Source organism: Capra hircus, chromosome 2 (assembly GCF_001704415.2).
Source record: "Capra hircus breed San Clemente chromosome 2, ASM170441v1, whole genome shotgun sequence".
In the NCBI taxonomy this organism is placed as follows: domain Eukaryota; kingdom Metazoa; phylum Chordata; class Mammalia; order Artiodactyla; family Bovidae; genus Capra; species Capra hircus.
The window spans coordinates 74145064-74169393 of NC_030809.1; the positions used below are offsets into that span (position 1 = coordinate 74145064).

The following is a 24330-nucleotide window of genomic DNA, read 5'->3' on the forward strand; positions in this document are numbered from 1 at the left end:
CCCAACTAGTTTTAAAAATGAACTGTAAAATTTGATTTCATACAAGGGGCTTTCCAGGTGGTACAGGTAAAAAAATCTGCCTGCCAACGCAGGAGGCGCAAGAGACATGGGTCAGGAGACGTTTGATCCCTGGGTCAGGAAGCCCTGGAGAAAGGGAATGGCAACTTAATCCAGTATTCTCGCCTGAAAACTTCCATGGACAGAGGAGCCTGGCAGGCTACAGTCCACAGGATCACAAAGAGTCAGACACGACTGAAAATACGCGTTACATCATGTCAATGAAATATTGTAAACTTAAAAAAACTGGAAGATTAATGATTGTATAATATTTATACAAGTATAAGTCCTCCATGTTGTGAAATACAAGCTACTAATTAAAACTAAAGAGTACTCAAACTAATGTTACATCCAAACAGTATTTGCAAACAGACCTTTTGTGAATGTAGTTCTCCCCTGACCGTGTACTTTGTGAGTTTTGACATATTGATTCTGATTCTCTCATGATTCTGACGTATTGCCAGATTATGTCTTGGTTTTCTTTCATCATCACTCTTTTATGTCTGAGTATCAATTACATTTTAATGTTACCCTTGCAGTTTTTAAATATTTATCTCCATCTGATCATACTTTAGAAAAAATGTTTTATCATCATCATCATCCCTTTTAAAAGAGATTTCAGGAATACCCTTTAAATAAAATAGGACTTTAAAACCAGAAAACGATAACCTTGACACAAAGGATGCTTTGACAGTAAGCCTAGTTTTATGCATTAAGACAGATTAAAAAATGAAGTTTAAATGGTATTTTGGTTTTTTAAAACATGTTTTAACAGTTACTTCAGCCAGAATCCCTGAATTGTCCACAAACACCATGGGTCCAATTAGGTTATTTTCAAAAGCATCTTTTCAATAAAGACAACTGGCTAAGAAATAAAAGAAAGACAACACTCAAAATATGCACCCCAGGTTCATTTTGGAGGCATTTAGTGAACAAGAATCTCTCCTGCATACTAAGCAAGGAGGTCATAATTGGTCTAGAATTCCTGAATAATGATTTTGCCTCCAAAATTTCCCTTATGGCTTTACAGTGTTGCATTTTGGCATCTAGCAGTCTATGACCAATACTAACCCAGCAGCATTTTTCAAGTAATTGGGTGTATTTTTCAAAAACAATCTATGCACAATACAGTGATTAAGGTATAGTCAGTGGAAATTGAAAGCTTAACAAAACTTTACTGAAATATAATGGATATCAAGAAGATCATAAAAATATTTAGTATTGTATTTCAGTTAAGTACTTTCAAAAAGTATTACATGAAAAGCATTTAACATTAAAAGGGAAGATGAATTCTTGATTTGTGTTTTGAAATTTTTCACTTTTAAAATATTAGACAAGCACAAAAAATATTTGGTGAATTCTCCACATACAAACCATATGTCATCCATTTAAAAATGTTTATGCTTCATTTCTTTACCAAAAATCGTGTGATGTCTGATCCATGCTTTGATGCTAGAGATTGTCTTCTCACCTGGCTTCTTTCCTTGGCTTGTTGGGCAGTTCTCTAAAAGTTAAAAAAAAGTAATGCATGTATACACATGTTAGAATTAAAGTACTGGCTATAGCAACTCAAAAACTCTGTTAATTCTGAAAAAAACATACATTATCACCACACTCATGTACCAGTGCTTTGCCCTTAAGTAGGGTTACTAAGCCAATAACTCTGAGGTCTAGGTGTGTGCAGGGCCCACCTACCTCCTGTTCTCTGGGCTTGAAAGCCTTTCCCAACCTAACAGCCAAGCCAGTGCAAAAAAACAAAATGAGATAGAACAGAATGGGATTCGTTTGCTAATATAAATAACATTTTTCATGAGACTCTAAAAAGGTGATTACAAGAAGGCACAGCATTCTGTTTTGCTGTATCTTAATTTTCTTACAGATCTTGACTGTGCCAGCAGTTTGCACGGTTGAGAAATCAAATGACCTTTTTGCCCAACTGAAGTCCATGTATGTGTGAAGTTATCCAGGTAGAAGGGGTACGGAGAGGAAAAAAAGGTTAAAACTAAAATAAAGCCCTTTTTATGACATGATCCTATTTATGTAAAAGGTATTTACATAATTTTTACACAATAAAATTTGTGAATAAATTGAGTAATCTGAAATATTAAAAAGAGGCTAAGAAAGTGCTCATATGATATGAACACTGGCAAAGGATCTAAAAATTCTTAAAATGTAAATACAGTTGATTAGCATTTTTATAAATATCAGGGTCTTTAAAGTAAAGCCTCTAGGTTAGCAATTTGAAAGCAATAAAAAATATGTTTCTGAAAAAGATTTTTTTCCCCCTTACCTAACCCATTTTGAAAAAATTACAAGTAAGCAAAATAATTCTTTTTTCACCACAGCAGCAATACCAGTGCAGTTAAACAGGCACTTTTCACCACCAGGATCGAAGGAGCATATCTGAGTACGATCCTTTTGGAAAACAGCATGGAGAAAATTCATCTCCTGCAGTCTCAAAACTGGACTCAAAATCTTAAAACTTGACTCAATGATTTTACAACTGAGTATCTTAAGGAACAACCTCGAAATGTAAAAAATAGTTTGTATACAAAAAAATGTGGTTGGCAGCATTGTGTATATGAACTAAAGAACGTAAACAACTTCAGTGTTCATCAGGATGGGAATGGCGTAACTAACTACAGTAGAGATGTAGTCAGTAGACTAATATGCAGCCATTTAGATGATAAACACTGAATGCTTATCATGGGAACATCGGGAAATGCTTAAATTTTGCCATAAGTGGAAAAAAAGTTGGGTACAAAGTTGCACAATAAATGTATGCTGCTTTCTAAGATTATATCTTAACAGGTAGATCCTGTGACCTTTTGCTTAACTACCTGTTAAAAATTCATCCTAGTTGACAGACCATATTATGTTATTCTTTTCCTTTCATTTTAAGCACTAGGTAATTGCTCCAAGATGTACCAAGATTAATAGGTTTCATATTTAGGTCAACAGTGTAATGCCTGTATGTGGAACTGAATTGGTCCTAGAGATAATTTATTCATGTTCTCAGATATTTCAGGACATATTTAGTTGCAGATGTAAACATATGCCACTGTCCCAATTCACTGAACTTCTAGTTTGAGGGTCTGGGTCTTCTCAAAACTGTGCAGTATGTAAGTTGTATTCATTTTCTTCTAGGTAGTGGTGAAAATTTCCTGGTCCTAGAATAAATCGAAAGGGAAGCAGTTTCTTTTTCATCTGTGACTCAGAACTTGCATAGACCTCAAGAAAATACTCAAGTGGTAGGTAATGAAAAGAACAAAACACATCTCAGATCCCAGACCATATAGATTCATCCGTATAATCCTCCACACCTGTATGCACAATTTCCAATTAGCTGTCTTAGTATGGAGTCAGATGTGTCTGCAGGCATCACTGACCTCTCTGTGGCAGACTGTGCAGAGGGTCTGCAGGTTGTCCAGGGAGCACTGCCCTCCTCCACCAGACACAGGCTTGATGTGGTCCACCTGCCAGAAATGCCCTTCCCCTGGGTTTCTTATCATTTCATTAAGCTGTAATAAGAACACAGCATCAGCAGTTTTCAACATACACTGTGGGAACTGTTGGTTTTGAATTGTGCCATCATGTTTACACAGCAAAATCACAGGGAAAAATACATTAGGGTGGTTTTTTATAGCTTTTATTGTGAGAAAGAAAAACCCTCTAGGTTAGCAATTTGAAAGCAATAAAAAAAATATGTCTCTGAAAAAGGTCCCCCTCCCTTACCCAAACCCATTTTGAAAAAATTACAAGCAAGTATAAAATATCAAGCCTCCTTACAGATTGGGAAAAATCAGTTGCTTATGTACCTTTGAAATAGTTTATATAGTTACTAAAACAAAACTGATAAAAAGATTAGAAATGGAAAACTTCTGAGTATTACTGAACTCAAGTCTTTAATTGTTGACCTAAGTGCATGTGTACTTGTACCAGTGACAGTTTAATAGTGATCCTCTACAACTTTTGCAATTACCTGAGAACCTCCTAAGTTACATGGGCTGGAATCAAATTTCTAGAACAAACCTCTGTAACTTGCATATTTGGAACAAACAAATATATTCATTTAAAGTAGATACTACCTAGGCCAGTCCTTGTAGACACACTTTATATTTAACCAGTGATGACTGACATTTAATTGGTATTATTTTAGCATTTGATCTGAGGTCACAGCTCACAGCATAGCAGTGTAGACAGAATTGTTTAAATGGGACAAAGATTAGTGTGCAAGTGGTTTTTATTTCCTTGGTCTTGAACAAGGAAGACTCTACAATCAACTTCATGGCTGCTGGCCATGGGAACCTGTGACACATCTCTAAAGTGCTTCAGGAAAGTTGTCAGGCCCTCAGACAGCACAGGGACCTTAACAGTGTCTGGCCCAAGAGCGCAGCCCGAGGAGGCAGCAAACTGGAGAAGTAAATGGTCTACCTGAACTCCACTGTAGATGGACTGATTTTCCCTCTTCTACACTGAACTTCCCAACTTTGGTTAGAAGATATATATTGATTTTTATTTTTGAGGCTGGCATTGTTAGAGGCAATGTCATATGGCAGCCTTGTGCATAAAGCAGGTGGCATACTCTCAGGGAAAAAAACATCCATTTTGGTCGTCTCGTTTGTAACCAAATCTTTTGCCCTGAGCAGTCTCCGCTGTGACATTTTGTGATCCAGAAGGTGCTTCTTTATTCTTCCCAAGAATTCTAAATCACTTGGGGCCAGCTTTCTATGTCCTAAACTCACCTCTGGAAAGAATCACCCCGTGTCCCCCTGGTCATCCCCATCTGTGCCCCGGGCACTGCTTATTGTCTAAGCACTCCTCGTCTAGATGTATGCTACGTCCTGTATTCTTGGACAGACTGCCTTCTAGATGTCCATACGTCATTTCTTTGTGTCTTTTGGAAGTCTCCACATGGAGGCAGCAGACAGTAGCTGGAGTCTGGCTGATGTCTCTGGGATGGGTGTCACATGCCGCTCACCAACTAGACTAGATCTTTCAGGAGCTCTGGATAATGTTAGGGGAATAGCGTATTTCTCTAGCTCTGAAAGTCATGCTACTTCACCTTTGCAGAAATGCTTATTAGTTAATTCAGCAATAGTAAGTAAATAAAACTGTAAGATTCTTGCTGGAATTTATCCAATGTTTTTGTAGAGTCATTTTTAAAAACGAAGCATACATCTTACACATTTTGCTCTAGTTTGAAGTTTAGAGGTGCCTGGATCACAACATTGGAAATCCAACTGAGTTTTGGAAGTCAAAGTGGATACTGAGAATACTGTGCTGAGAAGAGTATTTTATAATAAACTACATTTTACAATAGAATAAACAAATATAAGTTTCTTTCACATTGTAATGAATTACATTTTAGGGATTATCTGTTTACCCCTTGTTACTCAATATTAACATCATGAAAAGTGGAATGCCCAGACCCTAAGTGCCTCCTAATGCAAAGTACCATCTGTTAAGATCTCGTCCCAAAACAATCTAATGAGAATCTAGTTAGGGACTTCCCTAGTGGTTCAGTGGTTAAGATTTCGCCTTCCAGTGCAGGGGGTACAGGTTCGATTCCTGGCTGGGGAGCTAAGAATCCACGTGCCTTGAGACCAAAGAATAGAAACATAAAACATAAACAATACTGTAACAAATTCAGTAAAGACTTTAAAAAATAGTCACATTAAAAAATGTTGAAAAAAAGAATCTAATTAAACTTCTAGATCTTATAACCATTATTCAGTAAGTCAGGAAGACAGAAACATGTCAAAGAACATCATGAGGATACAGGTCCAGAATGTGGACCACACACAAATCCAGAATGTGGGAAATCCCGCAGGCAAATGACCCGGTTTCTTCAACAATCAGTGGTGTAAAAAAAGGGAAGAGGTAATATTACAGATTAAATGAAACATAAGAGGTATAGTGACCAAATCCAATGTGCAGGTCATATTTTGATCCTAATTTGAACAAAGCAATTTTAAAAAGGCATTTTTGAGATCATCTGGGAAACCAAACATGGACTTATTATAACTGGAATTATAATTATGTTGGGTGTGATAATGGATATTGGGCTATGGGTTTATATTTAAAAGAGAAAGACAAAGGGGAGGGAGAAAGAAAGTCTTCATCTGTGAAAGGTACATAATGAAAGTATCTAAGGGTGAAATGAAATGCAGTATGAGATCTACTTTAAAATAATTCCAGGAGAGAAGAAGAATCGAAGTGAGGGAAACATGAAATGAATAGCAAAATGTTGGTAAAGTCAGGTGACAGGTGTGTGGGTTCATTATTCTGCTTTTGTAAATGTATCTGAGAATTCCCATATTAAAAAGGTTTTAAGAGGAAAATGAGTCAATATTCATCACTCAATGCAATGTTGTCTTTATCAGTCAGTGATTAAAACTTACCTGTTCTAACGGGAGCTTTGAGGCCCAGGCAGCATCCAGAAGACTCTTCCTCTGACTTTTAGGGGCATCTCTCAGACGTAAAAAGAGTTCTTGTGCATTCAGATTACACAGCTGACACACACCATGTTCAATTTCAAATACTTTGGCTCGCAGGTAACTATTATTAGATCGAATCCAAAACTCCTCCTGACATTTCAGAGAACAGAACCGTGAATCCCAAGCATCTGCTTTACACTCTTGCTTAGTTTGGCAAGTGGGTTGCTGACAGCGAAGGCAAAGTGGATTTCCTTCGTTATCCACAGCCTGCAAATAGCCTTTGAATGTAGAAGCCTTCAGAATGAGATCACCTTGGGCCGTGCAGGGATTTAGAAATGGGACACATTCTCCACCTTCAAGAAATTCTCTAGAAGGGGCAAAACATTGAATAGGTAATTAATTAAGGCTCACTCTATTTTAAATCATTGTTACTTCATTTAAAGGTCTTCAAAGTTTCTGTGCTGACAAACAGTAAATATAGGGCATGCAGATTCTGTGATTCACTGTGGAGATGAAATAGTCAGCTATAGTCAGCACTCTATTACACATCAAGGAAAAGAAAGAATGGTGTGTTCAGAAAAATTAATTTGAATACAAATACACTGCCTCTCTTTGGAACTTAGATGTCTTCAAGTTACACAGACTCTGAGGTGTCTGGAGAAGATGGAAAATGAAAAGTTAGAAAATGCTTCTTCAGTTTGGGAAAAGACAGGCCACCCTGCTCACTCAATGTGTTGGGTCACACACTTCATTAGGACCAGGAGGCCATCACCAAGATTTCCATGAACATCTGAATATTGCTGGCCTTCAGGAGACAGACTGTTCACATCCATTCAGTCACAGAACCAGGGAACCAACAGTGCTGATAGAAATGAGAACGGGAGACTTGCTACATATGTGCCTCCTACAGGTAAACTCGGAGTTGATAGAATTAAAATTAGAGATGAAACATGGCAGGACATAAGCTTCCTTTGTTAAACTAAAGGAAAAGGTACATTTTCAAGAATGTTGAAAAGTCCTGCATGGGAGTTACAATAGCTACTTTGCTGTTAGAAGTGTTAAAAAAAAAAAAAAAAACTTTTTATGATAGAAAGAACTCAAGACTGGGGGCCAGAGCCCAGATTGGACCTCAGTGCTAGTATCTGGTAGCCTGGGGCAGGTCATATAACCCACTTGGCGTGAGGTACCTTCTTGATCTCTAATTTCTAAGATAAGGGCATCAGGAGCCTCGCAGAGTTGCTAGGACAGAAGAGCTATTACATTGTGAAAGCTTTTTCTAATGTGTAAAGTGGTCACACAGAGGTAAACTATTGTTACAGAAATGAATACATTCATTTAAAGAAAGAGTCTTAGTACCACTATGCCGGACAAGTAAAAAACCTCTTACTTTGTAGAAGGGTCCCCTGGCCTGGGCCCCTTTGTGATCAGTCGGACATGCCCCCCGTCATTCTTCACCTTGTCCATCGAGGCTGCAGCAACATCTTCTTTCGTTATATATCTGAAACAATTACACATGAAGTGGATGTCCTTTAAGAGTTTCTCTATTTCATGTTCACACTGCTCCTTGCAAAAGCAGTAGGAGAAAAAGGAATATATAAGTCTGTTCATCATGCTAATACTTAAATTAGGGAACGGGAGTTTCTTCCTCTACATTGGTCTTCATGTGTGGTAAACACATCTCTTTGTGCCAAATAAGTTTTCTGAAGATTTATTTTTCTAAGAAATTCAAGAGTCAGTCAATATCCTTTGGACCAGTTTTCACTCGTGGGAAAAAAGGAGTGGGTGTGGGAATAAGAAATGATCAAATTCATGTATCACTGGCAGCTGTAGGAAAACTGCTTGCCAAGCCATGCAGAACATCTCTAACTGCATTTTTACCTACCTCTTGGCCTTCTCTTCAAGGCTCCTCATATCACCTTAATCAGTTATAATAGTGTATCACCGTATTTGGATAAAGTTATTCTCTTTACTCAGGTTCAATCATATTGTGTATAATCTCAAGGTTGTTTCCATTATTATCAGCTCATACAGGGTTTATGGAATCCTCCACTGAAACAAAGCCACTTTTGACAAGGGATTCAGAACCTTATTACACAACACTATCAATACCACATAATGGTTTAGGGACTGGAAGGAGAGAGGAAAGTTACTTCAGTTACAGGTGATGGGGGATTTTAAGTAGGTGAAATGCAATTACCCAATTAATTCCTTCTAATTAGCATGGCCTAGTTTCTCAAGTGGTTTACAGTTTTCTTTAAAAATTGCAGTTTCCTTTAAAAATTACTCTAAACATGCATTTCTTCATATTCTCAAATACTTCATTTGGTAACTTGACAATAAAACCAAAGTTAAATCACAATGGAATTGTACAGTTTATAGGTAAAATTTTTTAAACTGCTTTTATATTGTTAAAGTATATTTAATACTTAACAGATTCCCTTTCTATAAAGTATGGTATTTTTGATTAGGTGATACAAATGCATATTTCGGAATTTTAAAGGCACACACTGCTGTGTGTGGTGATAATCAGCCTCCCTTCCATTCCCATCATTTTCTCCCCACTTCCCCAAACTACATCTTTTGCCAGTTTTCAATACATCCTTTTAGAAACAGTTCATTTTTTCTTTGTAAAGGTGTATAACTTTAATTTGGGGGCTTCCCTGATGGCTCAGTGGTAAAGAATCCACCTGCAGTGCAGGAGACATGGGTTCGATCCCAGGGTCGGGAAGATCCCCTGGAAGAGGAAATAGCAACCCACGCCAGTATTCTGGGAAATCTGGACAGAGGAGTCTGGTGGGCTACAGTCCACAGGGTCGCAAAGAGTTGAACATGACTGAGCAAAGGAGCATGCATACCTTTAATTTATTCCTTTGTATTTTTATGGTCATATAATTCACATATCATAAAATTTACTATTTTAAAGTTTACAATTCAGTGCATTTTAGTATATTCACAAGGCGGTAACATCATGACTATCTAATTACAAAACATTTTTATAACCCCAGAAAGAAACCCATAGTCATTAGCAGTCACTCTCCATTATATTTTTTTATTTTAAAAAACAAAAATAAATAAATGGGACCTAATTAAACTTGAAAGCTTTTGCATGATAAAGGAAACCATGAACAAGATGAAAAGACAACCCTCAGAATCAGAGAAAATATCTGCAAACTAAGCAACCAACAAGGGGATTAATTTCCAACATATACAAACAGCTTGTGCAGCTCAGTATCAAAAAAAACAAACCCAATCAAAAATGGGCATAAGATCTAAATAGGCATTTCTTCGAAGACATACAGATGGCCAAGAGGCACATGAAAAGATGCTCAACATCACTAATAATTACAGAAACGCAAATCAAAACTATAATGAGATACCATCTCACACTGATCAGAATGGTGTTTATCAAAAAATAATCTACAACAATAAATGCTGGAGAGGGTATGAGAAAAGGGAACCCTCATACACTGTTGGCGGGAATGTGGAGAACAGTGTGGAGGCTCCTTTAAAAAAAATAAAAATAGAACTACCATATGACCTCAGCAATCCCATTCTTGGACATATACTGGGAGAAAACCATAACTCCAAAAGATACATACATGCCAGTGTTTACTGCAGCACTATTTACAACAGCCAGGACATGAAAGCAACCTAAATGTTTATTAACAGAGGAATGGATAAGAGGATATGGTATATAGATACAATGGAGTATTACTTAACCATATAAAGGAAAAAAACCTGCCATTTGCAGACATAGATGGACCGAGAAACTGTCATACAAAGTGAAATAAGTCAGGAAAAGAAATACCGTATATAAATGCATATAGGTGGAATCTAGGAAAATGGACAGATGAACCTATTTGCAAAGCAGAAATAGAGACACAGATGTAGAGGACAAACATGGACACCAAGGGAGGGGGAAAGGGGTGGGGTAAATTGGGAGACTGGGATAGACATATATATACTATTGATACTATGTGTAATATAGATAACTAATGAGAACCTTCTATATAGCACAGAGAACTCTACTCAATGCTCTGTGGTGACCTAAGTGGGAAGGAAATCCAAAAAAGGCTATATGTATATGTATTAATATAACTGATTGACTTTGCTGTACAGCAGAAACACAACATTGTAAAGTAGCTATTTTCTAATAAAAATTAAAACGAAAACAAAAGGTAGAATAATATACACTAATCTTCACCTTGCTCTTTTTGCCTAAAGATAAATTCTTGGAGATCTTTCCATATTAGCACACATAAGATCGCTCTATACTTTTAATGGTTTCATGTTATTTCATTATCTAACTAATCTCTGATTAATGCCCATTTAGGTTGTTCTAGACTCTGCTATCCCAGATAATGCCGTAATAAACAGTCCTATCCCAAATATCCCTATTTTCTATACAAGAACTATCTGTAGAATAAATTCCCTGAAGCAGACTTGCTAAGTCAAAGATCTTGGGTGCTCTAAATTTGGATAGATTTAGACACATTGTTCTCTTCTGGGTTGGTACCAATTTATATAGTGCTCAGTTGTACTCTTGCCTGGAAAGTCCCATGGATGGAGGAGCCTGGTGGGCTGCAGTCCATGGGGTCGCGAAGAGTCAGACATGACTGAGTGACTTCACTTTCACTTTTCACTTTCATTCATTGGAGAAGGAAATGGTAACCTACTCCGGTGTTCTTGCCTGGAGAATCCCAGGGATGGGGGAGCCTGGTGGGCTGCCGTCTACGGGGTCGCACAGAGTCGGCCACGACTGAAGCGATTTGGTGGCAGCAGCAGCAGCAGTTGTGTCTGACTCTTTGCGACCTCCTGAACTGTAGTCCGCCAGGCTCCTCTGACCTCTTGCTAAAAATTCCTCTAAGGAGTTTTCCAGGCAAGAATACTGGAGTGGGTTGCCATGCCCTCCTCCAGGGGATCATCTTGGCCCAGGGATCAAACCTGCATCTCCTGCATTGGCAGGTGGATCTTTTACCACTGAGCCACCTGGGAGGCCCTACCAATTTATAGACCCCACCAGCAGTGGATGCCAGTCCCTCACACTTACACTAGCACAAGGTATAGCAGTTAAAACGTCTCTGCTAACGGTGACTGGTCTGCTGTTAATAGCTTTAAATTTGAATTTCTCCTATTAAGAGGAATGATGACTATCTTTTCACATGTTTGCATTTCTACTTGTGTGTCTTTCTTAAAGCAAAAAGGAATCAGAGTGAATTCTTTTAGTATTCTTTAACTTGCCCTTTTAGCTCCTAAATTCCCCCTACACACACACACACACACACACACACACACACACACCATTTCTTCAATCATTTTATTCCCTCCCCAAAAGCATTTTGCTAAAGTATTCCAGTAGATTCTAAATGAACTTAAAAGCTTCCTAGCTTTGAGGGGCAATGAGATATTAAGCCTTGCCTTTGGTATTATTCAATGTTTAAAAGCTTAGAAACTTAATTCAGTAACTTTAAAAGATGCTGAGAAATTTATTCAGAGATTTAAGAACTAAAAATAACCTCTGGCTTTCCTACGAGATGTTTAAGTACAAATGTTTGGAAACTACAAGAAACAGATCAACCAGCCTCATAGTGGGTTTGTTGACAACTTTTCAAACGTAGTTGTGTTACCAATATTTAATTTTCCATTGAGGTCTGCTAAGTTCATAAACATACCAACTCTCAAACGGATTACGGTGAATCCCCATTTTGACAAATAGTGAAGGAAGAATGTTGTCTCCTGAAGGAAGTGATCTGGGGTGCGGATGGTCATGGAAGATGCACCATGGAAGTTTTGCCATAAGAGAGGAGTGAGTTGGAAAGTGGCTGCACCAATGAGAACAGTGCTGGGCTCAAGGCTGCCGACCTGACCAGCTGTGGCTATATGATGAAAAAGGTTTCCAACTGAATCAGGCCTGCCCTCCAACAAGTGGGAACCCACTTAGGAACCTATACAATGGCTGGTGATACTGGCTTTTAGAGTGAGCTGCTCAAAAGCTGACTGCAGCCTCTGAGCTTGGGTATAACCTGCAAACAAGTAGACAAATAATCACACTGGGAGATCTAGTTATTGCTTTTGGGAGAATTCCCCCAAAGTAATATATCTTTGTCTTCATTCTGAGGCTAGTCCATCTTTTCAGAGATGACTCCTCTAATCTCCTGCCTATTCTAAATTAAAATATGGCTGTTGGTGTGGCAGCTGAGCCAACACAGGGATCTAGGGAGTGTAGTTTCTAGCATAACACTTCTCTCTTTGTCTCCACTAACCCTGATGTTTCCAAGACAGCTGCCTCTCTGGTATAGTTTCTCTGGGAATAAAACTATATTTTTTTGGGCTCCAAAATCACTGTGGATGGGGACTGCAGCCACAAAATTGGAAGAAAGACTATGTCAAACCTAGATAGTGTATTAAAAAGCAGAGACATCACTTTGCCAACAAAGGTTTGTATAGTCAAAGTTATGGTTTTTCTAGTAGTTATGAAGGGATGTGAGAGTTGGATTATAAAGAAGGCCGAGTGCCAAAGAATTGATGTTTTGAACTGTGGTGTTGGACAAGACTCTTGAGAGTCCTTTGGTCTGCAGGGAGATCAAACCAGTCAATCATGAAGGAAATCAACCCTGAATATTCATTGGAAGGACTTGCTGAAGCTGAAGCTCCAATACTTTAGCCACCTGATGTGAAGAGCCACTTCACTGGAAAAAGCTCTGATGCTGGGAAAGATTGAGGGCAAGAGGAGGAGTGGGCAACAGAGGATGAGATGGTTGGATGGCATCACTGCCTCAAAGGACAAAATTTGAGCAAACTCTGGGAGACAGTGAAGGACAGGGAAGCCTGGCATGCTGCAGTCCATGGGGCTGCAAAGAGTCAGATGCGACTTAGCAACTGACAACAACAACAGAAGGTGAACTGGCAGGATGATGAGAGGGAAGGCATCCAGTATCTACCTGTTCCCCATGCAGACCTCCAATTCAGTGCTGTTGTGTTGCCCCTTTCACACCTGCTTTCAGAGAGACACACTTCAGTTCACTGCAACGAGGCTTGACCAGCCAGGATCAGCATGCTTCCTCTGCCATCACCCTCTGCAGAAGCACAGGTCCCATTTTCCTGGCCCTGCTAAGTCCATGTCCCTGGAGCCCTCTCTCCCCACCTCTCTCTCATTAGTGACCAAGGTCAGACCTCTCCTCATTCTCTCTCCTCCATTCCCATTTCTAATGCTCAGTATAAGCTCCTATCTGTTTTTTCCAGGTCAACTCTGTCTAGGAGTCCCATCTCTTGGTATTCAATTGAACACTCACCCAGGTAATGTTGCAAAGGGATTTTGCAGATGTAATTAAGGTTACTAATCAGTTGACCTTAAGAAAGGGAGCAATTCCAAAAAAAACCCAAAACAAAACAGAAAGGGATTAATTCCAAGCATGAGAAGTATTTGACACATCATTGCTGATTCTGAGACATAGGGGCCTATGTGCTAGAACTTAAAAAAAGCCTCTAGAAGCAGAGGGTGGCTCCCCTGTCAATAGTCAGCAAGGAAAACAAAGTCCTACAGCCAGAAGAAACTGAATTCAGTCAGCAGCCTGAGTAAATGTGGAAATGTATCCTTCCCAGACTATCATTAAGAACCTAGCCAGCCAGTATCTTTTTTTCAGTCTATAAAATCCAGAGCAGAGAAACAAGTAGGGTCAACTCAGACTCCTGACTGAAAAAATTGAGAGGTAATAAATTCCTGTTATTTTAAGCTGCTAAACTTGGGGTGATGTGTTAGGGCAGCAATAGGAAGCTAATGCCACTTGTCTCCCACTTCAAGTCTTGCCCTTTCAATCTAACCTTCCAACTGGGGCCAGGGGTAGCTCTTAAAAAATACAAATCTGACTACTTACTCCACTGCTTTTTAACACAGCTTTATCTTTAATATATCACCTATGTATAATATTTATAAATAATACTGTGTATCTGACAGGCTTGCACTGATTTTATGACTTTTGCCTTTACACCCTGACCAGCTGTCTTTCTTAGGTGGTGCTTCCATGTCTGCTGGAGAAGAAATAATAGGATGTGTTAGAAGTGGCTGGAATGAGCTGTAAATTCAGTTAAGAAGGGAATTATGATTGTGTAAAGAGAAGGCCAATACTTAGGTATGTGTGTGTGTGTATATTTTTATATAAAGTAATATATAGTCATGGGAAAAGCCAACCAGTACAAAAGAGTTGAGGCAAGAGTCCAAAACTGGCAGCTCATGGATAAATCCAACTAGTTGAAGGGCTTTACGTGACTCATACAGTGTTTAATTTTTAAATCTAAATTTGGGTGACATTAGATAGGTTATTACTTTCTAATTTGCTATAGTTTTACCCCTTACCCCATCCTTTTCTAGTTTTACACCTGACCTCATTCATTCATGTATGGTTCCTTGCTTTATTTTTAGCCACATGAGTCTGTAATCCCGGCAGGAAGTATAAAGTCCCTGCAATCTTCACAAATCCCTAATCATATGGTCTAGAGCCAGATCTCGCAGCAGTGGCACCGGGGACACTGTGAAACAGGTAACTGTTGGGAAGAGTGGTCCTGTTCCCTGCAGGCTTTTTGGCAGTACCCCAGGCCTCAACCTAATAGATGATCTCAGCTGTATCCCCTAATCATGAAAATCTAAAAAATGACCCCTAAGATTGCAACCATAGAAGAAACTGCCTCCAGCTGAGAACCATGTGTTAGAAAAACCTCTGACACCAGTTCCTAAGCTATCTTCCCCAACACTATGTCGCTAATAGCAATTACATATATTTGTGTCTCCATCCTTTTTGTTTTTTTTACAGGCTTCCCAAGTGGCACCAGTGGTAAAGAATCTGCCTGCCAATGCAGGAGATGTGGGAGATGTGAGTCCAACCCCTGGGCCGGGAAGATCCTCTGGAGGAGGGCATGGCAGCCACTCCAGTATTCTTGCCTGGGAAATCCCATGGGCAGAGGAGCTTAGTGAGCTTTGCAGTCCACGTGGCTGCAAAGAGCTAGACAAAACTGAGCAACTGAACACGAACAAGCTTTTTATACACTTATTTTTACCCTTAACGATTTTCCATGTTCTCACATATGATATTTTGAGACAGTAGAAGAGGTCTTCAAAGTATGAGGATTTAATGTACTTAACCAACTGTATTAGATACAGTTAATGGATTTTTGTCACCCATGTGCATAGAAAAAGCTAGAGATGATAAAAACGCTGGATGTGAGGATGAAGAGAGATCACAGGTGTATGAAGAAAGCGAGAGCCAAGAAAGGGCCTTTTCCTGCCAACAGTGCTGCTTGGTTCGGTGCTTTGTGATCTCTTCCAAAATGAGAGCTGGGCTATAGAACAGCTGCCCGCTTTTCCTGGGGATCTTTGCTTCACGCTGACGAAGAGTCTACAGAGACTAGGGGTTTCAGAACACACAAGGGGATGTCTCTGTGAGGCAAAGATGCTGCTGCTGCTGCTGCTGAGAAAGGAAAGGGAACGTGTACAGGTTTGAAAGGCAGGGTACATCATGAGAAACGCTGGGCTGGAAGAAGCACAAGCTGGAATCAAGACTGCCGGGAGAAATATCAACAACCTCAGATATGCAGATGACACCACCCTTATGGCAGAAAGTGAAGAGGAACTAAGAAGCCTCTTGATGAAAGTGCAAGAGGAGAGTGCAAAAGTTGGCTTAAAGCTCAACATTCAGAAAACGAAGATCATGGCATCTGGTCCCATCACTTCATGGGAAATAGATGGGGAAACAGTGAAAACAGTGTCAGACTTTATATTTTTGGACTCCGAAATCACTGCAGATGGTGATTGCAGCCATGAAATTAAAAGACGCTTACTCCTTGGAAGTTATGACCAACCTAGAGAGCATATTCAAAAGCAGAGACATTACTTTGCCAATAAAGGTCTGTCTAGTCAAGGCTATGGTTTTTCCAGTAGTCATGTATGGATGTGAAAGTTGGACTGTGAAGAAAGCTGAGCACCAAAGAATTGATGCTTTTGAACTGTGGTGTTGGAGAAGACTCTTAAGAGTCCCTTGGACTGCAAGGAGATCCAACCAGTCCATTCTAAAGGAGATCAGTCCTGGGTGTTCTTTGGAAGGAATGATGCTAAAGCTGAAACTCCAGTACTTTGGCCACCTCATGTGAAGAGCTGACTCATTGGAAAAGACCCTGATGCTGGGAGGGATTGGGGGCAGGAGGAGAAGGGGACGACAGAGGATGAGGTAGGTGGATGGCATCACCGACTCGATGGACGTGAGTCTGAGTGAACTCCAGGAGTTGGTGCTGGACAGGGAGGCCTGGCATGCTGCAATTCATGGGGTCATAAAGAGTCGGACACGACTGAGTGACTGAACTGAACTGTTATGATGAAGGTGAAACAGTTACAAACCTGAGATATTCAACCTTTCCTATCAGTTTGTTTCCAACCGTGAGCATGATAATTGTCACCCTCCCCTAGTAGGGGCTTCCTGGGTGGTGCAGTGGTAAAGAACCTGCCTGCCAGTGCAGGAGACACAAGAGACCCAGGTTCGATTCCTGGGTTGGGAAGATCCCCTGGAGGAGGAAATGGCAACCCACTCCAGTATTCTTGCCTGGAAAATCCCATGGACAGAGGCGCCTGCTGGGCGCCTGGGGTCACAAAGAGTCAGATGCAGCTGAGCACACATGGACAGCCTACTTGGGTGGTGGTACATCAAACAGAAGCAGCTACCACACTGTATCGCACCCAAGATTCATGTCCCAAGAGCACAATCAACCTGTGAGTCTGACCTCTCTCTTGATGAGCAGGACTCATAGTGAGCAAGATCCAGACACTTTGATTTTCCCCAGCAGATGTGACCAAATTCACAAAATATCTAATTATGTTGCTACAAAATACGCTGTCTTTTTATGCATCATATTCTCTTAATCGATCAGAATTTTGTTAGTGGTCACATAAAATGTCTGACACTCCTGTAGAAATCACTGTGACAAACAATAAAATACAAAATGAAGACAACTCATACCTCTTGGTGCTGTTTTGTTTGGTTTGGTGCTTTGCGATCTCTTCCAGAGCCAGAGCTGGGCTGCGGAACAGCTGCCCGCTTTTCCTGATTATCTTCTGCTTCATGGCAGTTAGACTACTCCATTCTCGAACAAACCTCAAGATCTGGTGGAAAATGAGATAATGAAAAGAGTGTAGAGCTCGCCGGGCATCTTCCTTTGAAAGCGAGGCTACGTACAGCATCTGAGAACAGATGTTTTATTATAACCCCAAACAGGCTGAGTCTCACAGTTTAAGGTTTTCTTCAGTTTGCTGCAGCTTTCCTACCTTTGTTGTGAACCATCTATGGCCAGTTCTGCAGAGGTCTCTTCCAAGCCATCAGCTCTCTATAGACACCATTTAGGACACTCAGCACATGTCCCTCATACACAGAGACCAACAGCAATAACGTGCTCACTGACACCAAAAGCACACGTACCCCAACAGTGGCCGAGGCAAAACTGGATCTCGGGGACAGTGGATCTTGTGGTGACAGTGCAATATCTGGGCGTGGTTTGTACCTGACCGCCTGAACTCTCACGGGAAAAAAGCTGTCAATAATAAATCTGGGACATTTCATTAGGGCTGCTGTTACTCTTACTTATTAGTCAATTATACATAATTGGCTATTTTCTGGTAATCTGAGCATCAGCATTAGATGACACCAAAGAAAACAGCTCATGGCTACCTTTTCTTTTAAGATGAGTGCAGCTGACCACAGCCAATGTTTTCATTTCTGCTCAAATGCAAAAACATAATCACTGTATTCTTGTAAACAGCACTATGCTGCATGCTGGCTCAGCCCCCACACACGCTGACCCTCCTTAGCAGTGAAGCTCAATCAGCACAGATCAGAACGAAGGCCTCCCCAGCAGGTACATGACCTGTGGCTGCACCCTGGTGCTTCCCATAAGGAATGGAGTCCCCCCACATGGTGTTATTCCTGCTCTCAGAGCTCGTCAGTGTTAGAACTTAACCAACAAAGATAAAGTGTGATTCTGTCAGATACCAACCTCACAGCTGCTAATCCTGTGAATGAGAAAATAAATGATGTGAGGATGAGTCTACCCACAGAAACAGCAGCCCGAGGTGTGATCGTTCACCAGGGTAACAGATTTCACGTTTATCCTGGTAATTCGTAGGCATTGCCTGGACTGATTAAAGTGCACCCAGTGATCTGACTCTGCAGCAGGCCACAAGCTGCTCTGCTTTTATCAAACTCAAAAATGGTCTTTAAAATTACTCAACAAATTTTCATTCAGAACAAATGTGCAGGATGGTTCTTACCAGGGAGCGATTTTGTTTCAGCTGAAAGCTTGCTGGTAAATCTTCCCACAGGTCTAATTTTATATCCAAAGGAATGAAATTACAGTTCATCTGGTTTCCATCCTGATTACAGATGAGGAAGTCAGTATTAATCCATTTTGTCTGTAGGCACTAATAATTATTTTAAAAGTAAAGAATGCTATTACTGCATTTCATGCCCAGTCTTCTAAACTGATAAACTGAGGCAGCTGATTCCAGACAAGATTCCACCCGTACTGCCCCCACTGAGAGGATACGGAGCCCAGGAGGGGGCCAGGCCCTCTGAGAGCCACCACTACATTTGGTCTAAGGGTGAGCCATACCACGTAGAGAGGTGTCATCAGTCAAACATGAAGTATTTTTTTTTTATAAAGCAAAAGAAGAATCTCTGTATATAGATATCTACTGTATAAACAAAAGTTGAACCCATATTCTGTCTAATTCTCTCAGCCAGAAAGAAATGTTACAGTTACCACAGTCACTCTGGGGAAAGAAAAATACACAAAAAGTACTTACATAGTGATTAAAAGTTCCGATGTGTAATTGTTATTCTGGCTGGGGTTCTGGCTGAAGTGAACAGTTTAGAGGTATAGTATTAACATGACATAAGATGCTAAACGTCTGTCACTGCTCTTCCTTTTAAAGAGTGTTCTTTTAGGCACTGAATGGGGGTTTTTATATGAATTTCTGTTTCTAGATTTTATTTCAGGTCTCATAAGGTGAACAGAAAAGCTTTCTTCTGAACTCTGCTGTAGCTGTGAAAATCCCTGTTGACATTTGACCTGCTTAGTGTCTCTGGTTTAGAAAATTGATTGAATAATGTTTCATGGCAAGGGGACACGTAAGTATTTAGAAGAGTGGTAAAAATGCACTCAAGACTGTTGAGTGAGGTCAGGAAGGTGGCTGCGGTATTTGCTTGGTGGCAGGCACACTGCTTTTCATACTGCTCAGGGGGTTCTCGTACGGATATGAGTTGGACCATAAAGAAGGCTGAGTGCCGAAGAATTGATGCTTTCAAACTATGCGGTTGGGGAAAACTCTTGAGAATCCCTGGGACAGCAAGGAGATCAAACCAGTCAATCATGAAGGAAATCAACCCTGAATACTCATTAGAAGGACTGGTGCTGAAGCTGAAGCTCCAATACTTTGGTCACCTGATACAAAGAGCCAACTCATTGGAAGACTCTGAAGTTGGGAAAGATTGAGGGCAGGAGGAGAAGGGGGCACCAAAGGATTAGATGGTTGGATGGCATCACTGATGCAGTGGACCTGAGTTTGAGCAGAGTTCTGGGAGATGGTGAAGGACATGGAAGCCTGGCGTGCTGCAGTCCATGGGGTCACAGAGTAGGACACGACTTAGCAACTGAACTACGACGAAGGCACCCTCTATCCTCTACCATTTGCAGTTTCTCTCCAGTCTCCACCAGAGGAAATACCCTGACATGATGATCTGGGATACAGAGCCTTACTGTATACAGTAAGAGGTTTAAGGGCTTCTGGATTTGTGTGTGTGCTCTGCCTGGGGTCTGCCTTCTGGATTCTTGACCTTCTAGCCCCTGGGAGAGCCATTCTCTGTTATTCTTAGGTGATGGTCTCACAAAGGGCAGGAGGTGGCTCAGACACTTAGACCTGTCTCTAGAGCAGCGGGGTCTTCTTCATGCTCCCCGAGTCTAGAAGTTCCACATGGCAGACCAAGGCTGAAGCCTTTAAGGGAAATGTGTCCTGCCTATTTTCATTCTTGAGTCGCTCTTAGAAGTGGTCCCACAGTGGAGGCTGCTTGGAGCTTCTGGTATTCATGATCCTAGCCGTCTCCTAATCTTCTAGCAGTATCTTCTAATATTCAGTTAGAACTAAAGATTGTTACATGGTGCAGCATCTATCTGTATTTAATAATTTGGTTTAGCAGAAAACCCATAATTGAGTTTGGGCAGGCCCAACCTAACTTATCTTTAAAATGACATTATTTCAATAGAATGGCCCATGTGTTTAAAAACTCACAAATCCTATTTTATGATTCATGTAAAGATTAGAAGCTTGAAACTGTAGATCAAGCAAAAGTGTTCATAAATCTCAGGAATTTTTTTTTCTCAAATACTCATACTAGTGAACCTTGGCCAAAGATTCTCACATGGTCTCCAAGACCCTTCCGAAGATCCAGAGAGACGTAAGTTTTATAATACTAGTGCAACACCATTTGCCTTTTCCACTGCTATTCTCTTAGGAATGTCCAGGGAAGTCTTCCACGCAGAGGCAGATCTGAGAATCCCACCATCTTCTATTATGACTTCAGGAGAAACTGCTAACGATGTAAAACAATGCCACTCTTTTCACTAAACATTATTTTTGTTTTGGAAATTATAATTATTTTTCACAGAGATATGCTTCTTATATAAGTATGCAATGGGTTTATTATTGCTAGCTTGTTAATTATTATTTATTCCTTTATTTTTGGTTGTGCTGGGTCTTTGCTGCTGCGCCGGGCTTTTCTCTAGTTGTGTTGAGTGGAAGCTGCTCTTACGGGGCACAGGCTTCTCACTGTGGTGGCTTCTCTTGTGGCGGAGCACAGCCTCCAGGCTCATGGTGTTCAGTAGCTTCAGCGCGCGGGCTTGGCAGCTGATGCTTGCAGCCTCTAGAGAGCTTGCAGGCTCGTTAGTTGTGCAGCACAGGCTTAGCTGCTCCACGGCATGCGGAATCTTCCTCACCCACGGATTGAACCCGTGTCCCCTGCATCGGCAGGCGGATTCTCATCCACTGCACCACCAGGTAAGCCCTATTATTGTTAGTTTCACATGGATAAATATTTTAAAGTGTTTCTGTTTTAATTTCAAATACAGTAAATACCAAGAGATATAACCCACATGGGGTTTCCCTGGTGACTCAATGGTAAAGAACCTACCAATTCAGGAGACATGGGTTCCATCCCTAGGTCGGGAAAATCCCCTGGAGAAGGCAATGGTAACCCACTCCAGTATTCTTGCCTGGAAAATCCCATGGACCAGAAGCCTGGTGGGCCATGGTCCATGGGGTTGCAAAAGAGTTGGACACGACTTAGTGACTAAACAACAGCAACATAACCTTTGGGTCCCCAACAAATTTTAGGAGTGCTGAGAGGTCCTGTGACTGAAAAGTTTGAGCACTGCTAACCCAGGCCATGAGCAGTCATGCTATTGAAGCTTCCTAGAGTTTACTCAGCAAGTGTGGGCAGGCTTAGGCTTCTGTTACTGCTGCAGCTGCTGCAGGATCAGTGCAGGAGGCAACTCGGAGTGAGAGTTCACCAGGGCCAGGCACGGTGCTAAGGGCCTCCCAGGAATCAGCTTACTTTGTCCTGGCAACAACTGCTCCATATCTTACAGCTGAGGAAGCAGGCACAAGACCCCACAGTCAGCAGCAGATCTGAGCTTAAGCACCCTGGCCCTGGAGTCTGCACACTATTTAACCACCATGCTGTGTGCCACTCTTTGTCTTTAGATTTAACAGAGGAATCTGAGAATTAGCTTTAAGTAGGAAAAGAACTCACTACCATCTCACTGCTAATAAAATTATCTCCATTGGAACATGAAAAAAGGAAGCCTTGTGTATGTTTCCAGAAGCCACATGATGCCTACCTTAGTATAGATGTGAATCCGGTCAGTATTCTTACTTGCACAAAACATCAGGGTATCATACACTGGCCAGTTCTTCAACTGTGCTAATGAAGAAGATAAAAAAGAACCTGAAGGCAGATCTACCCTCTACCCAGAACAGCTTACTTTAATGCTGTGTGGGTTAGGATGATGAAAGAGTTATATCAAATATATCAGCACATTCGACAAAGAACATGTACCTGGGCATGAAATAAACATGGCAGGTGACCTAAGAGCACACTGGCTTATATGGTAACAGTTGCTTTGGAACTTTTGCTAATGACCCAACAAGAAAAAAAAAAAAAAAAGAAATTCAGCATTTACTTAAAAAAAAAGATAACCACTAGGCATAAGGGAGATTTTCCTACCCTGAAAGAGTCCTTATCAGTCTTGAAGGAGTCTAGAATCTATCCCTATTGCCACAGAGGGTTTAAGTTGAGACCGAATGAACACCATTTTGATTATCCATAGCAAGACTGCTATGTCGAGGGCCACTTAAATGACTGATGCCTTATGGCCCGGTGCCTCACATTCACAAAAGGAGATGAGTGAACAAGACGTCTTTCTCATCATCTCTGTTTATTTTTTTCTCAGTCCTACTGACCAATATATTCTGCAGAAAGGATAGGGTTATCCAAGCAGATCTAAATAATAATTAGTTAGCACTTATCAGGCACTTACAATGTGCCTGGTACTGGTCTAAGTACTTATATGAACACCTCTCAGAAACAAGTTGTGCATCTTACAGAGGAGGGGAAGCAAGGCACGTTAACCTGCCCAAGGCCACTGGTAGCAGAGCCCAGTAATCTGGCTCCAGAGCCTATGCTCTTAACTTCTGCCATGGTTCCCAGTGACCCTTTAGAGTATTTTTCCAGATCTACAAGTCTATGATTTATTTGCAGTATCACCTATTTGAATATTTCTAATCGAGACATCAGTCACTTTACAAACTTAGATTGTGGATTATCCCCATATTTCATAAATTAAAAAATGTATGCTTTCCCCACACTTCAATATCTCTGAAATCGGCATGTCTTCCAGTCAACAGCCGTGGCATTTTACAACCATGGTTGGCTAAGTGACAGCCGTAAGGTAGTTTTCCCTGCCTGAGCACGAGCTTAGTCACAACTACAACACTGTTGGCACTTCGACACTACACTTGAGATATATGCATTGTCATTTCTGAGGGCTGATTTTGTTCCCCTTCAAAATGTCTTCAAAATGTCTTACTATGGTTTGGGATTGAAATGAAAAGTTATCATGTACATCAAAAACTCGCATACAGGATGAGAAAGCGTAAATTTATTAAAGAAGCAAACATGCATCACTGGAGGAATTCCTAGTCACTGTGTCACAGCGAGACTGGGAGTTTCTTTATTTTGGCTGTGGGTCTTCGTTGCTGAGCAAGCTTCTCTCGAGTTACGGCAACTGGGGGCTGCTCTCCAGCTGCAGCGCCCAGGCTTATTACTGGGCCGGCTTCTCTTGTGTGGGCACAGGCTCTAGTCCCTGGGCTCAATGGCTGTGGCCCACGGGCTTCGTTGCCCCAGGGCACGTGGAATATTCCCACACTGGAGATTTCACTTGTGTCCCCTGCTTGGCAGGTGGGCTGCTACCCACTACATCGCCAGGGAGGTCCCATCTTTTTCTTTCTTAATGTACATAAAATAAGTGCCTATCACAATCATCGTCTCCAGATTTGAATAACTATTGTTAACACTTAAAGATCAGAAGTCACTCTTTGACAAAAAGCCTTATGAGAACAACTCCAAATCAGCTGATGTTTTTTGGTAGCTACTAGTTACATCAGGGAATGTATTTTTCTTTTCATTTTTTTTCATGAAGTATAATTTAATGGTTCCAAACACCAGATAGCATCTTTTGAAGATAC

At 40.8% G+C, this 24330-nt stretch overlaps 1 protein-coding gene across 2 annotated transcripts in view; it reads right to left on the reverse strand.

The window, feature by feature from the left end:
• The window catches only part of ZRANB3 (zinc finger RANBP2-type containing 3), a 290989-nt gene continuing 267399 nt past the window's right edge, over positions 741 to 24330 (reverse strand). For both annotated transcript variants that reach the window (XM_005676192.3, XM_018062246.1), the window contains 7 exons: positions 22425 to 22507; positions 18802 to 18903; positions 17498 to 17640; positions 7885 to 7995; positions 6462 to 6864; positions 3447 to 3578; positions 741 to 1561 (listed from right to left, as the gene is read on the reverse strand). In XM_005676192.3, coding sequence (XP_005676249.3) covers positions 1463 to 1561; positions 3447 to 3578; positions 6462 to 6864; positions 7885 to 7995; positions 17498 to 17640; positions 18802 to 18903; positions 22425 to 22507 — 1073 coding nt within the window. In that variant the 3' untranslated portion in view covers positions 741 to 1462. The remainder of the gene's footprint in view (positions 1562 to 3446; positions 3579 to 6461; positions 6865 to 7884; positions 7996 to 17497; positions 17641 to 18801; positions 18904 to 22424; positions 22508 to 24330) is intronic.